Below are 15,933 nucleotides of genomic sequence, written 5' to 3'. Positions count from 1 at the left end.
GTACATAAACGGATGTCCCAGGCAAACGCGGACGGAAATAAAGCCTCGACATGCATCACATTCGGGACATGTGGAAGTACAGTATTCGTACAACAACAAAAATAACCAAATTTTTCTGAACATTACTGCAGAGTTTTAGTTGTGGATACCCTTCCTTGACATTTAGGCATTTAGTGTGTTTCAAAATATGGAGCATTAGAGAGAGAGAGAGAGAGAGAGAGAGAGAGAGAGAGAGAGAGAGAGAGAGAGAGAGAGAGAGAGAGAAATAATATAATGAAAGTTAGTGTCTCCAAGTGCCAACAGCTTAGCATCTCTACAATTTACTCATAGGTCAAAGGCAGAGTCACGATATAAATCGCTGAAGGAAAAAAAGACGGGACAAAGTAATCTAGAAATCGTTTAATCTGGGAAACAAGTTAACTACTGGGAAATAACTAACTTGTCAGATATGAGAAAGGGTCACTTCCTAATAATCTACTTTGCATATACATGGATCTGTACACAGGTATTCGCAAGGACTCAAACATACCAGATATACCTTCAGCCACTTTTTCGTTCTTAAATATAAATTTTCATCCAAGCCCTATACATCCCTTAGGGGCCACAGAAATTAACTGCTTCTTTTTCTGGACATGTACCACCCACGATCGGTGTTCTCCCAGAACACATTTCTGCTGGGCTTCCTCCTTCCCTGTCACAAAAGGTTCCCCACACTCACCAATAACAATCTCTTTCTATATCACCTTCCACTGCATTTAAATCAACAAGCACATCAATCCTTTCTTCTTCGCAAAATTAAACCAGACATGTACATACTATCTCTTAACCAACCATGGTAGTGCAACCACACAACACACACACAAGTAGGGGAAAAACGCCCAAATCCCCTCATTTCCAAATCGCCTCATTTTTAGAAACGCCTCAAATTCCTTTCGCCTGTCACCCCATCCCATCTCTGTACCTGAGATGTTATCAAGGGTGACCTGGCCGAGATAAGAGTTCGTCTCCTTACCTGGGGTATAATTAGATTTATTACAGTATATGAGGCATTTTATGATTTATTCCATACACGTACATGAGGTTTTTTTTATTTACAAATTCCAATTATATCAAGTACGTACATGAGATATTTCATCTGCCGTATCATTTATTTTGTGTACGTGCGCGAGGTGTTGTAAAACCGTTCATTAAATCAGACCTTCCTTATCTTCATCGAGGAATTTCTAACGGTTCATAAACACAGCTTGACTTATCGGCTGTTGACAGAGATTTTGGTGAGGGATATGGGGAAATCAGTACAGTTTCTTAATGGTGTTTCCATACACGTACACGAGACCTCCACCTGGCAAATTGACTCCCGCGGTGAGGTACCCTGCGATAGGACCGCAAGTCTGGGGCAAACACGACACGCCCTGTTTGTTTTCGCTTACAAGTTTAGGAGGGATGGGAGAGGAGCAATTCTCCGCTTCATTAGTGACCTGCGACCAGATGCCCTATGATAAGATAAGACCGGGGAAAACATGACCAACCTTGTTTGTTTTCGCTTACAAGTTTAGGAGGGATGGGAGAGGAGCAAATGCATATAAGCCAGTGACCGAATTCGCCCTGAACCTGTCTACCTGTATACGCCACCGAGCAAGGAACAAAATGAAAAAGGAGGACCGTGACACACCGGACTTACATACTGTACTCCTTCATTGAGGTCTCAAGGCACCGAGGAAGCGTATGGTAACAGTCTTGAAGAAACTGTCGCACTCAACGAGTTTATGAACCCCCACCGTAAGTATTTAAATAATTCCTCTTTGACAATACCGGTGATGACAATAGCAATAATAATAACCATAACTGCCGTTACAACACGTGCCTGAGAGTTACGACTCGAATTAAATGGTGCTTTTCTTTTTCAGACACATCAACACCCGAACCTATCCGTGGTGAAGAAAACGATGATAACATATATGATGAAAGTACCAGCAGAATCATGAGTATTATCCAACCACCGCACTATCAATGTAAGGACATATACAGTGATTCCCTCATGTGATAGCATTACCATTGATAAAAACACTCACATAAAGTTAACACCCGCCTGTTATTTATTTCTGTGTTTAATTATATGACAACTTTTTTATTAGCTTTATTCCACCTCATTTTTAGACGTGCCTGTACCTGAACCACAGGACGGCGAACACAACAACGGTGATGAATACAAAGACAAGTTTAACAAAAGCTTTGATGTGATCGTGGCAGCTGTCCAGCCCCCGCACTACCTATGTAAGTATCTATATATGACAAAGTATTATCAGCGATGTTAATAAAGTATTAAGAACTTCGATAGCAGTGTCAATACCTGCCTGATGTACAACCTATAGACGAATCATTCTGTTTAATTTTCCTTTTTCCACACGCATAAGTACCGGAGCCGCCCAGTGAACACTTTAACGCCTGTCCCAAAACGGATACAGCGAGCAGCCCAGCCCCGCGAGATGATGGGAATCCCTATGAGGAATTTTTCCATGCGCTGGAAAATCTGGACCTGCCTGATGAAGGAGCATTGAATTCCGGTACGTTTCAGCAGTAAACATAACTTTATATGTGAAAAAAAAAAATGCACATTTACACATCACATGTCCTTTTCAGCCGGTTCCATTGCCTTAATTATTTTTTACTTACTTTACAGACGTCCGCGAGGAGGGGGATCCTTTCGAAGAAATATTCAATGATGTATCGACGCCACACAACGCCAGCAATCAAGCTCCCGCGGGCGAACCGTCACACCAGGAATGCACCGGAAACCAGGAAGCAGCAAGAAACAGTCCCGGAGGACTAGAAACGGGGAGACGACAAGGGGGAGGTGGAACCGGACCTACACTGAGTCTACAAAGACGTAGAGGTAACAGAACAGTACACATTTTAGATTATTCTATACTGGTAGGGTCCCATGTCGACGTGATGACTGTATTACAACAAAGTGAGAATAGGATCACGCGGGATGTGTACACAACACTTTGCGATTTAGGTGCGTACTCAGGCAACATTTACTTGTCTCTGACTATCACCCTTGAAAAACTAACAGCCAACAGTTCCGAAACCAACCGCTTTTACATAAATACCCCGGTGGTTCTTACAAAAAGGGATAAGATTCACGAGTTATTCGATACAGCCCTCAATTACCTCCCCAGTGTTTTAGAAGAACGCCTCGGGGCGTGTGAAGGTTCAGGATGGCGCATACATGCTCTGGAAAAATTAGCAGTAATTTATGCACGGCGCAGATTATCCAATATCCAGAATTATGTTGAGTACCCTAAAGGATTACGCGGTAGTCACCAGATTGTGAATATACGCTCGGGCTATAACTGTCTGATAACCTGTCTCCTGGCGTATAAAAGCCTGACAAAGAAACAGCAACATCTGTAAGGATAACCTCACTCGAGCAGTGATAACCGCTATTAGGAATGGAAATATTAACGTAAAGTACGATCCCGAGACAGAAATAAATCTAGTTACTCTAAAAAAAATTGAGAAGATGAATGACCTAAACATTTACCTTTATAAATTATCTATATTCTGCACAAAGCCACGTAGCGGAGATAAGTGGGAAATTCACCTCGCTAGAAGAGGAGGGAATCCAACCAGTGAACGCCTATTCACTCTACTCCTCATTAGTGAAGAACACAGTGTCCTAGTCAGGGACATGACAGCGTTCGTGAATTCATTCTGTCATAAATTAAGGAGCTCAGAGAAAAACATTCATAGCATCTGTTATAACTGTCTGACATTATTCACCAGCCCCGAAATTAGACAGTCACACACACTAACGTGCAGGGCCAAAACTATGGTAAAATACCCTGCTCCCGGGCAGTTCAAATACTTTAAGAAAGTTCAAGCATTTCATAAGACATCTCACGTAGCATTCCTCGATCTTGAAGCGTACAATGTCAACCCTGACGCTGATGAGGATCAGAGAATCATCACTAAGCAGAAGGCATATGCATACTGTTACACCATCGTAGATGGTAGAAGTGGGGAATATAACAGGCATAGGATAGGGCACGGAAAGAAGTCCATTAACACAATGTTGCAGCAATTAAAGAAGGACTGGGCTGAGATCCGTAATAATATTCCTGCATACGAGATAAAGATGACTGAGCGCTCAAGGCAGAAATATCAAGAAACCTCCCGCTGCCAAATATGCAATTTAAAATTTGGAGGACAGGTTGTAAAAGTCAGACATCACGCTCATCACATCCCCGAAGATAATTACGTACCTGCTTTGTGCAGAGAGTGCAACTTCAAAATAGTCAACAGGCCAAAGACTTTAACAGTTCTCGTTCATAACCTCTCATATAACATACGTCTCATCCTCAAAGAGTCCTGCCCGAAAATAAAGTTCGAAATAGTGAAGAGGGATGGAGGGAAATATTACTCAGCCTGGACGGGAAGCATCAAATTCGTTGACAGTGGGAATATGATTAGAGGGAGTCTAGCCAGTTTATCCACAGCCCACATCGCTCAAAACGGTTCGCTGGAAATCACCCGCTCGCTATTATCCTGCTACCCTGACGAAGGTAAAAACCTGGTATTAAATTCAGGTAAACAATATTACCCATATGACTATATCAAGGGTTACGAAATTTTAAACGACTCGAGAATCCCCCCAATGCATGCCTTCAATTCTAAGCTTTCGGGTGAGGAAATGACTGTCGAAGGTTACGAACATGTAAAGAATGTATGGAAAAAATTCCAATGTAAGAACCTGCTGGATTACAGTCTCTTCTAGTTCCTCGCTGGGTGAGCGGGTTCCATTCTCAGCTACCACTCTGTTGGTCGCGAGTTTGAATCTCCGACTGGCCAGTGAAGAACAAGAGGAATTTGTTTCTGGTGATAAAAATTCATTACTCGCTATAATGTGGTTCGGATTCCACAGTGGAATAAGCTGTAGGTCCCGTTGCTAGGTAACCGATTGGTTCTTAGCCACGTAAAAATAAATCTAATCCTTCAGGCCAGCCCTAGGAGAGCTGTTAATCAGCTCAGTGGCCTGGTTAAACTAAGATATACTTAACTTTTACAGTCTCCTCTACTTGCTCATGGACGTAGGCTTACTCGCAGATGTTTACATGTCCTGGAGAAATGCTACGTATGAACAGTTTGGATTAGATCCTGTGCATTACCTGACTTCCACTTCCCTCTCTTTGGATGCTTTTTTTGTATTCTTCGAAAGTGCGACACCCACTCATCAGCGATGGGGAGTTATATCAGTTAATCACTTCCAACATCAGAGGAGGGTTTTGCAGTTTAGTAAATAGACACACTACTGCCTCGAATCCGTATGTTAACCCGCACTTCAAAGATCATGATAAACAGACATATATACTTTATGTGGATTTCACATCACTGTACCCGACAACGATGGCTGAATATAAGATGCCGGTGGACGTGATAACGGAACTCACGCCTCCCGAATTAGAAGAGTTTACTAAAAGTGAAATCGAAAGCATAAACCCGCAGGGGGAATATGGGTACTTCATACTCTTAGATACCAAACAAGTGCGGGATGATGTAGCGAGAGATACGGATGCTTTCCCGCTCGCATTACATCATATGAATATACAAAAAGAGCATGTATCCCAATATATTAGAAACCTATTAAAAAAATTGAATACCAAAATCCCCAAAAAGAATGTTAAACTCGTAGGTACGCACCTGCCTATGAAAAACCATTTAATATGCCTCCCACTATTGCAGACTCTCATGAAGCTAAGCCTCGAAATAGAAAGTATAAAAAAAGTTTATAAGTTTAGGCAGGACACTTACTTAAGAGATTACATAATGCAGAATGCAGCGCAAAGAGCCAGGGAAAGTGACCCTGATAAACGCAATACAATTAAAATCCTTATGAACGGACTTTTTGGTGTCACCATAAAAAATTCTCTGAATTACGCTAATAGAAACATTGTAGTAGCGAGTGAAGACAGCCTGTTTAGAAATGTGTCCAAACATATGTATAAATCACTCGATATGATTAACGAGGAGCGGTTTATTATTAACCACCACCTCGAGACTGTACTGGCAGACTCCCCCATTTATATTGGATTCAGTGTATTAGGTTTTGCTAAAGACAAAATGTATAAATTTTACTATAACGTACTGCGAGCGCACTACAAGAGCCTCGATGGCTCACTTGGTAGAGCAGCAGCCTAGGGCTTCGTAGAGGTCCGTGGTGCGGGTTCAAATCCGCAGCCGACTGGTAAGAGAAGGCGGACACTTTGCTATCCGTGTAGACACCCCAGGATTACATATGTAATCAACGGATAGGTTTGCTGAGAGCAAAGGGGTGTTACAACTAATACACACATAAACAAAGCCACACCAACATCTTCTAAAAACATAACAGACACCTCACACGTCTCGAACTCTCGACCTAACCGCCCAGTTCTCCTCGCTGCTGGGAGAAAGGGAGCTGGGGATTGGTACGATACATGTACACATCGTTACCGGGGTCTAAGCGATGTCAGGCAGGGCAGCCGATCGAGGCTACGGCCTACCCCAATGCCAAATCAAAGTCCTTCGAAAAGAAGGCATCGTGCTTACCCCATATAAAAATGGGAAAAAGCACGTTAAAACGAAGAAAAAACTGCGAGCGCACTACAGGGACAGGATACAGCTGCTATATATGGACACTGATAGCTTCTTTTTCACTCTAGAAACCGAAGATCTGATGAGCGAGTTGAAGGGACCATTACATCCACACATGGATTTCAGTAACTTCCCTAAATCTCACCCGTTACATGACTCCTCCAGGAAAGGAGATCTCGGTCTATTGAAAATAGAAACAGGGTCAGAATACATCAGGGAGTTCATCAGGGTAAAACCTAAAGTATACTCATACCTGACTGAGACAAAGCGCTGTAATACTTTGAAAGGTGTGCAAAGGTCGAGACAAAAAGCCATAAGTCACGACCAGTATATAGATGTAGTTAGCAAGAATGAGATCACCTTAATTGAACTATACAATTTACAGAATGTTACAGGGACAATGTGCCTAACAAAACAGAAAAAAACCGCACTGTGCCCGCTTGAGGATAAACGTTTCTACCTCGACGCGTATAACTCATACGCATATGGTCATCCCGAAATAGAAACAGCTACAGCTCAAAGCGTGCGAAACAAAGCCAAAACCCCTGATAAGGCTGATGAGAGAGAATCTCCTGAGATAGAAGAGGAGGAGGAGGAGGAGGGGATGAGTAATCCGGTTAACAGAAATACAACATGTTTGGGCCCCGCCATCTGTTTACGCAGAGGTGAAGTCGAAAAGATAGCTCAGCAATTGATGAAGAAGAGAGACCCTCCATTACCTGGTTCACCCTCTCCCTCTCCTCTTACTACTACTACTACTACTACTACTACCCGGCCACCTCCCCAACCCGTCCTGGGTTCGTCCTTCTACTTGACCCTCAGGTTCCACCTTCCGGACGACTGTCCATTAGAAAGGGGTGTTCCAGAAAAAACGTAATGCCTTAATCAGTCCACCTCCCCAACCGGTCCCGGGACCATCACGTCTCCCAACACCCCAGGTTCCACCTTTCCCTCGACTGCCTGCAATAAAGGCATGTTCCAGAAAACGTAAGACCGACAGGAAAATGGGGCCTATCAGGAAAAAACGTAATCCTTTCATCGCGTTCGAAGCGAGAGAGGATGGTGCCGGCAGCGAGGATGATAGCGGAACTGATACCAGTCTTGAAGATTTCATAGATGACAGTTTCAATTGGTAGTTAATTTCCTATGTAAATAAGAAATTTATTACTTGGTGTTGATTTACTGAATATAAAAATTTACTTTGTATTGTCTATTCTAAGTGAACAAAACATTTACTAACTTTATTTACACATTTTTTCTCGTTGTACCTATGTGTTCTATGTAAATAATAAATTTATTATGTGACGAGTACTCAGTGTACCGATTTTGAAGATTTCATGGTTGACACTTTCATCTGGTAGATAAATGTATCCTCCTACCGCGACCGTTCTATGTAAATAAAGTATTCATTAACATTGTTCTATGTAAATAAGAAATTTATTACATAGCATTTATTTACTGTATATATAAATTTATTTTGTAATGTATATCCTAAGTGAACAAAATATTTACTAACTTATTTACACATTCTTTCTCTTTGTACCTATGTGTTCTGTGTAAATAATAAATGTATTATGTAACGAATATTCAGCGCCTATGAAACTTACACTTTTGTAATGTCTATACGAAGTGAATAAAATATTTGATAACGTTATTTTACGTGTCCTTTCTCTTCATACCTTTGTGTGTGTGTGTGTGTGTGTGCGTACATGCATGCGTGTGTTATAATACACGTGCGAATAGCATTTATGATGTAGTGTCATTGGAACCTCACAGATGCAAGCAACTCCTTTCTCTGCAGAAGCAGTGGATCTATTTGCAAATCCGTCCCGAATTATCATAGCGGGATACAGCAACTCCAGAAAAAGCGTAATTTGCCAGGAAATAATTGAAAAGTATGAAGAGAAGTTCCATACTATACTCTACTGCGGGGTAAATGAACATCCATTACAGACTCATCCAGCTATAGGGAACAAAATCAGGGTCAGTAAAGAAATATTAAACCCTTTTGAATATACCGATCAAGAGACGGTTGACAAGGGTTCTCGACGACTGTTTTCTAGAAGCGAGTGATAACAAACACGTCACGGAGGCGTTTACCGCTGGACGGCATGCGTCAATCTCTGTCGCGTTCATAACGCAGAATATATTCCATTCGGGTAAACTCAGTAGAAGTATCAGTCTCAATTGTTCCCACTACATTTTAATGAAAAATAGAGACATAGGCCAAATTGAAACTTTGGGACGTCAGTTATCCGGACGTCAGAAGGGCGGTGAATTTTCGGAGATATATAAGAAGGCATTATCCCGTAACCAGTACGGTTACCTGCTGGTTGACCTGGCAGCCAGCACACCTGACAATTTACAGCTCAGGACTAATCTAATGGGTAAAACCGAATATCAAGTCATCTACCAATGGTGACTAAAAAGCAACTGCGGGTATTGAAGAAGTTATATGGAAATGTTAAGTACCCTAGCTGTTTTAGCGGTGTAAATACACTAGTCAGGGATGTGAGACAGGTCGAGAAGAATATAACTAGAGATGATGTTAAAGACTTCCTACAGAGCCAACCCTCTTATACTTTACATAAAGGCATCCTCAAGAAATTCCCTAGAAGAAAGGTCTTATCTCCGAAACCTCGAGTCATCGTCAGCAGCGATCTGGCTGACATGTGTAAACTCGCTCCTTATAACGAGGGTTATAAATATCTGTTAATAGTCATCGATCAGTTTTCAAGATATTTACAAGTTGTTCCTTTAAAGAAAAAGGATGGAAATACTATGCAGAGTGCGTTAAAGGTTTTCGAATCAGAAGCTTTTTCGGGGGTATCACGTTTAAATACGGATGAAGGCAGGGAATTCTACAACAAGCAGGTGAAGGAATACCTGAACGGTAGGAATATAAAATTATACAGTGTACATTCGAGAGAAATTAAAGTGGCGATAGCCGAAAGAGTTATCAGAACACTTAAAAGTAAAATATATAGATACTTAACTCACAACAATACAAATAAATATGTTGATGTACTGCAGGACATTGTTAACGGTTATAACAGCACACCGCATAGAGGATTAGGGGACGGGCAGACGCCGAAACAAGTTCACGCGTTATAGTAGACAGAGAAGATGTAAACCGACAGTTTTCCAGAATGTATACAAACGGATTACCGCGGAAAGAACCCAGCAGTTCCCTCCTGAAGGTCGGTAATGTAGTACGTATAGCGGATGAGAACAGGAATGCATTGTTCAGAAAGGGATATACCTACCGTACAGAACACTTACGAATTATTTATAATAAGGGAAGTTGACAAGAAACAGTACCTACAGTATATTAGTTAGAGGATTTGCAAGGCGAGCCTATTAAAGGGGTGTTTTACAGAGAAGAATTAATCCCAGCCAAGCTCCCGGAGCTCTACGACATCGTTATTTTAAAAAAGAGGAAGAGAGGTAATAGGATGCAATTCGTTGAGTGAAGGGGCTACCCGAAACATTTTAATTCCTGGTTGGACGAGTCTCAGCTTGATCGGGTATGAGCCATCCTGGTAAAAGACCCTTATTATATAAAAATAAGGAATTCATTCTATTTATATCGCACCTTACACCTACGGATAGGAATAGAGTAATATCCGCATTAGGAAAAGAATTTATTACTACTATTTCAGAAGTTTTTAGAAACTTCCTTCAGGGGAATTTAACGCGGGATAAGATTCAGGTGAAAAAACTCAGAAGGTGCAGGAAGGAGATCCGCGAAGTCTCCTTGAAAAAGACTCCATTACTGAAGAAGAAGGAGATACTTAAGAGTAGAAAAGGTAGCACGATTTTATCTGTATTGCTCCCCATAGCTGCAGGATTAATAACGAGTCTCTTTGAATAATAACATGAAGGAATTCTATCTGCTCCCGAGAATAACTTACGAAAGGTTAATGAAAGAAAGAGGTGGGAGATCAGCAGAGATTGGTAGTAAAGGTGGCGATAATGATAATAGTAATAACGGTGATATGAGTGAATTTCATGAACCGTTTCCTCTCAACATTTACAAAGCGAAGGGTGTACGTAAAGTTCCGCCGGCGGTTAAATCTGTTACACCTCCTCCTCTTCTAGATGTTAAAACGAAGAGATCTGTTGTACCGTTAAGCGCGATTAAGCAACGCGTCACTCAAGATCGCGGAAGTCCGTCCCTAAGTAACATCATTCCTATATCGTTTAATGAGAGTCAAATCCCTTACGCCACTGGCTTCATCGAATATCTACGAAACTCGGGAACTGTCAAGTGGGACGCTGAAAGTAATTTATTACCTCCCTTTAACGGATCAAACATTCTTAGAATGGTAAAAGAGTTTTTAGGAACTAGAGGAACTAACACGTTAAACATACAGGATTATCAATACTTGATTAACATGGCAGGTATCAAGGAGTGAATGATAAGAAATAATGCGTTAAAAAAACAGTTGAATATCCGACAGGAACATAAACGTGGCGCGGGAAAAATAGGGAATGTAACGAGGAGGAAGAGAGCAGAAAATGTTTCATGGACCGCTTATTAGGAGCTTTTGCGAGGTAAACGAGTTATAACAGGAGGTTGGTCAACACCTGTCCGGACATGTACAGTACAGTACATCGGGCGGTGCGGGGTGTGACTGGTACGCGCCGGAAGCAAGAGGTTATCACGCGTTCGCCAGGTACGCCGTACGTATAAGTGAACGGATGAGTCAGAATGTGAGTGAGGAGGGGGAGAGGAGGAGGAGACTAATGACGTGACATCGCATGCTACCTTGAACATGCTTCAGCATGGTCAGGTGCAGGCGTGCGGGAACCGTATATATACAGCAGTCGAGTGGACGGGAGAGACGTATACCATCCAACTTTGAGAGGAAGAACTCATAGCAGTGATCAGAGATGTAGAAAGGTTCATCATGTAAACTCATCTTCGGTTCCTTATCCGAACTCGATTCAAGTCGAGGACGGTTTGCCTAGTAACCGCTACAAATTCTGCAACGTGTCGAAATTACGGCCTGGCGAAGGATATTGCTGAATTATATCCCTATGGAGATGTCGCAGGGCTTAGATATTCTAAGCCTGGGCGAACTACGCCGCTGGCAGGGACCGGAGTGAGAAGGCACCGCTATATTAAATCAGCCGCCGACGACCGTTGCAGAGGGGAGAATGCAGGAAGCTGACCTGCCGCTCATCGTTACTTTGGTAACGCAGTACGGCATCGGTAAGCCGGTGGAAGTGAACGAATACGCGCAATGTAGTATCAAACATTGCCGAGAGAAGGAGCAAGTCGAAAAGCTTCGCAAGGATACGGAATATCAGAGAATCGTTAACTTCTTTACGTCAGTGAAGAACTTGCAAGAAGAGTTATGCAAGGAGGAGTATAAACATATACGATACGTCCTCTTTCCTGCAGGAATTGCGAGGAGCGGGAGAGTGGATGGGGTGTGGCTGGATTATTACATGTTGACGCTGTTATAGCTTAGTGAAGAGATGAAGTCATGTGGAGAAAACAGTTTGTATTTTAATCAGGAAAGAGGTCTTGACTGAACTCGCGAATAGGAGTGTGAATGATGTATATATGAAGAAGTTGATCACTCAGTTGAAGCAGCTGGATTTGCTGGTAGACTCTTCCTTCTCGGGAAATGTAGAAGTGAGTAGGGACGTTTGCGGTGCTAATAGAGAATGGGTGCCGCCGTTATTAACATTTATTGTTATTATAATTAATACCTATCTGTAATCATGCTGCCATAATGATATAACAAATAAAGAGTTGCCAGAATAATAATATTTCAATACCCTTAAGAAATAAAGTGTACACATGCATATATAACAGGTGAAGTGTGTAATGACCGTAGTCTGCAACAGACATGGCTAGTGATCACACATTATATGTGAGCAGTATAGGGTGTTTGGACACTTATCCAAAAAACTCCCCGTGTAGATTTATAAACAGGTTGCCTTCGCCTATAATTCTGAAAAATGGAGTAGAATATGAAATGGGACTGGTCTCCATCATGTTCCCCAGTCTTTGTTATGCTATATTATCGAGAGATGCCGATTTCGCTATACATTTTACCACAGTGTATCGCGGAATTCTAACACCTCGTAGACACAGCTTCACTTATAGACCATTGACAGGGATTTGGCAGGGGATATGGGGAAATTAGTACAGGTTCTTAATGACGATATTGCAGGCCAGTTGAAAGTGTATTACGATAAAAGGTTTAAAACTGTTATTAAGGATGGCGAGATATTCGAGTGGAATGACAGTCGGAAGAGGATAATCATTACTCAAGTGAAAGGTGCGGATGCGAAGGTGGGAGATATTCTTTCCGTACACATTACATTCAGCAGCAAGGCAGGCCGGGTGCTAGGTTTTGAAAGTACGGTTGAATATAATATTTACGGGTCGAGAAAAATCAGAGGACATGAGTCGCACGTCACCTCACTCGACAACTGCGGGGTGGATTATATGTACGTTTATTCAAATGTCAATCAACCGAGTCCCTTCGCAAGTAATCTAGTAAATATATTGGACTGTTTCAGTTTAGAGAATGGCAGGGGAAAGGGTACACATAACACGATATATAAACCCTTGAATACAAATTTTCTAGACCAGATTTCAATTGTCAATACAGGTCAGAACGGTCGGGAGATCCACTTCAGTGACGGGACGAGTGTCACGTGCATGCTTCATGTGAGGCCCAGATGAGTATATGCGTGTATATAATTATAACTTCCCTTCTGATCCTTTTATTCGCATTCACGCAGTTGTACGGAGAGGTACTTACATATATACACACCTCTTTACTATAGCTTTAACATCATCTCTCCTCTCCAAAACAAATAAAAAAGAAAAAAAAAGACAGTCTGGGAAGTATCTGCAATAGCATGAGAGTGGCTTTTATCCCGCCTTCCGAGGCTGATTTTAAAAAATTATTTCTAGCAGACCCGTTAAGAAAGGGCGGAGGTTTGGAAGATATATCTATATTTTATCCCGGGTATAGAAAAGGAGCAGGTATATTTTCGGCAGTCTCGGGTACTGCCCGGAGAGTGCTGCCCTTCCTTTTCAACGCTGTTAAGCCTGCAGCTAAAGAATTTGGGAGGTCAGTCCTCTCTGATGTGTTAAATGAAAGGACACCATTAAAGGAGTCTCTAAAGAGGAATGGTGTTCGGGCTGTTAAGGCTGCGGGTCTTCGATTATTGAATGGAGCTGGCAGGAAGAGGTATAGAGCTTCAAGGAGGAATGATAAAAGGAAGAAGAGGAAGTCACGTGAGCGGGGTATTAAAAAGGATGTCTACGACTTCGTTTAATTCATTCGTATAGCAGTAGCAGCCTCGTACGTGCACGCATCCGTAACCTCCCACCCTCAGGTACTATAATATATATATACAGCGGAGAATGGCAGGTATCAACCCGAATGTGCCGGGAACAGGCAATAAGATTCCCGTACCCTCATACGTTGCCGGAATATCTGAATTATATCCGAATGTGAACAGACGGAGAATTATCGAAAGTTCGATTAACTCGACGGAGAGAATTGATTTCATGCCGAGAAATGTATCCGTAAACCAGGTTCTATCAGACAGGATATCGAGTTTCGTACCAACGGCGTTGTAGGTTCTTTCTTGGACTTGTCTGGCATAGTGCTAGAATTATGTCTTAGAGTGTCTAGACAGGGTGCGAATTTAGCAGCTGGTCAAAATATAGCGTTTGCCAACGGAATAAGTAATACTCTTTTTAAATCCGTATCCGTATTTTTGAATGAGAAGTTGGTGAAATCATGTCCAATATTTCACTATCAATCGTATATCAAACTGTTAAAAAAATATAAAACCCGCTTCGATGGCTACGTTAGGGCGGAGTGGATTTTTTTATGACGATTATAATGAGGCTTTTGGCATAACTAGAACGTTCTCAGCTATTTCTGGACGCTGCCAGGTGGGAAACGAGTGTCATGGACACTCTTAAATCGTGGAAGGTATACTACATACCTACTTCCGCTGCTCCTTGATCTGGCGAGTATTGACATGTATTTGCTAGATTCGGTGGACTTGAGAATTAGGGTTGGAAATGGCTAATATCAACTGGATTATGAGCACGGATGGAAATAGAGGTTGAACCAGCTGGATGAAAGCGAAATTATGGATTGATAAGGGTTACCCGCACTATAACGCCATGTCCGCTTTAAATGAGGCTTTATCAGTTAAACCGTTACACTATGTATTCGATAAAACATTGTATAAAACGTACATTATCGGGACAAATGAATCATCTATATTAATCGATCAAGCATTCGGGACGTGTATTCCGAGAAGTTAACAATTGCCCTGGTTGACATGAGAATTTTTCGGGAGAATATGCCAGGAACGGGTTATATTTCGAACACTGAGTTAAGTAATGTGCATATCACCATCAACGGTAACAATTATATAATATTCAGAGTACTTTTCCGGGAGGGTAACGCAATTATTTTACGAATCACAGAAGGCAATTGGGGCCGGACATGAAAACATGATTTCTTATAATGCTTTTAAGAGGGAGATCTATTTTGTGTTTAGTTTCACAACCGAGGATATGGAGGATTCACTACCCGTCGAAATTTCCGCTAGTATGAGAATAACCATAAGGTTGGCCGGACCTGTAGCAACGCCTCACGTAGTGATGCTTTTCGGAGACACGAAAGGTATTTTATCGGTTGATTCTGATAGGATAATCCAGTGCGACGTTAGGGGGTGAGAAAGATGGATACTAGTGAATTAGAAATATCTTTAAAAGATACTTTAGGACCGTTAATTAGTTATCTAGGTATATTCGCTTCGGATGATGTAGGGGGGTTTATTGTACCGTTGAATAGAGATAAACCTCTAGTCTTTATATCTAACACTTTAGAGTCATCTTCGGATATTAATAATATAGGTCAGTGGGTATGTTTCTACGTGGAAAGGTCGCCCAGGAGCGTGATTATATTTTTTGACAGTTACGCTATCAAACCCGAGTTTTATTCACGTGGATCTTCTAGATTTCTGCGTAATCATTCTGAATACAGCGTTTACGAACTTAAAAGGCAAATACAGCCGGATCTTTCGTATAAGTGCGGACTTTACGCCCTGTTTTTCGTACATTACGTCAGTCACCATGGGGTGGGGAATATGCTGTCGAGGTTGAAAGAGGTTTTTTCTGTACACCATTTACACACGAACGATCGCTGGGTAACGAGATACTATTTCAAATATTTCAAAAAAGCGAAGTGCTCGGATTGGAGGTGGGGCAGTAAGAGAGCTATAACTTATAACGAA

At 41.8% G+C, this 15,933-nt stretch overlaps 1 protein-coding gene across 2 annotated transcripts; it reads left to right on the top strand.

Annotated features, from left to right (window-relative positions):
- Window positions 1-1,152: 1,152 nt before the first annotated feature.
- On the top strand, window positions 1,153-8,281 carry LOC136840197 (uncharacterized). 2 transcript variants are annotated; one of them, XM_067106697.1, is made up of 5 exons: window positions 1,153-1,779; window positions 1,908-2,012; window positions 2,158-2,274; window positions 2,415-2,564; window positions 2,681-8,281. In XM_067106697.1, the coding sequence occupies exons 1-5, from the start codon at window positions 1,767-1,769 to the stop codon at window positions 3,415-3,417; spliced, it is 1,122 nt and encodes a 373-aa protein (XP_066962798.1). In that variant the 5' UTR covers window positions 1,153-1,766; the 3' UTR covers window positions 3,418-8,281. The 2 variants fall into 2 exon arrangements, with proteins under 2 accessions (XP_066962798.1, XP_066962797.1); XM_067106696.1 differs by having other exon boundaries at window positions 1,157-1,779.
- The last annotated feature ends 7,652 nt before the right edge of the window (window positions 8,282-15,933 follow it).

This window comes from Macrobrachium rosenbergii, chromosome 7, assembly GCF_040412425.1.
Source record: "Macrobrachium rosenbergii isolate ZJJX-2024 chromosome 7, ASM4041242v1, whole genome shotgun sequence".
NCBI classification, from domain to species: domain Eukaryota; kingdom Metazoa; phylum Arthropoda; class Malacostraca; order Decapoda; family Palaemonidae; genus Macrobrachium; species Macrobrachium rosenbergii.
The sequence above is the reverse complement of the archived record's forward strand: the minus strand, read 5'-3'. Positions and strand labels throughout refer to the sequence as shown.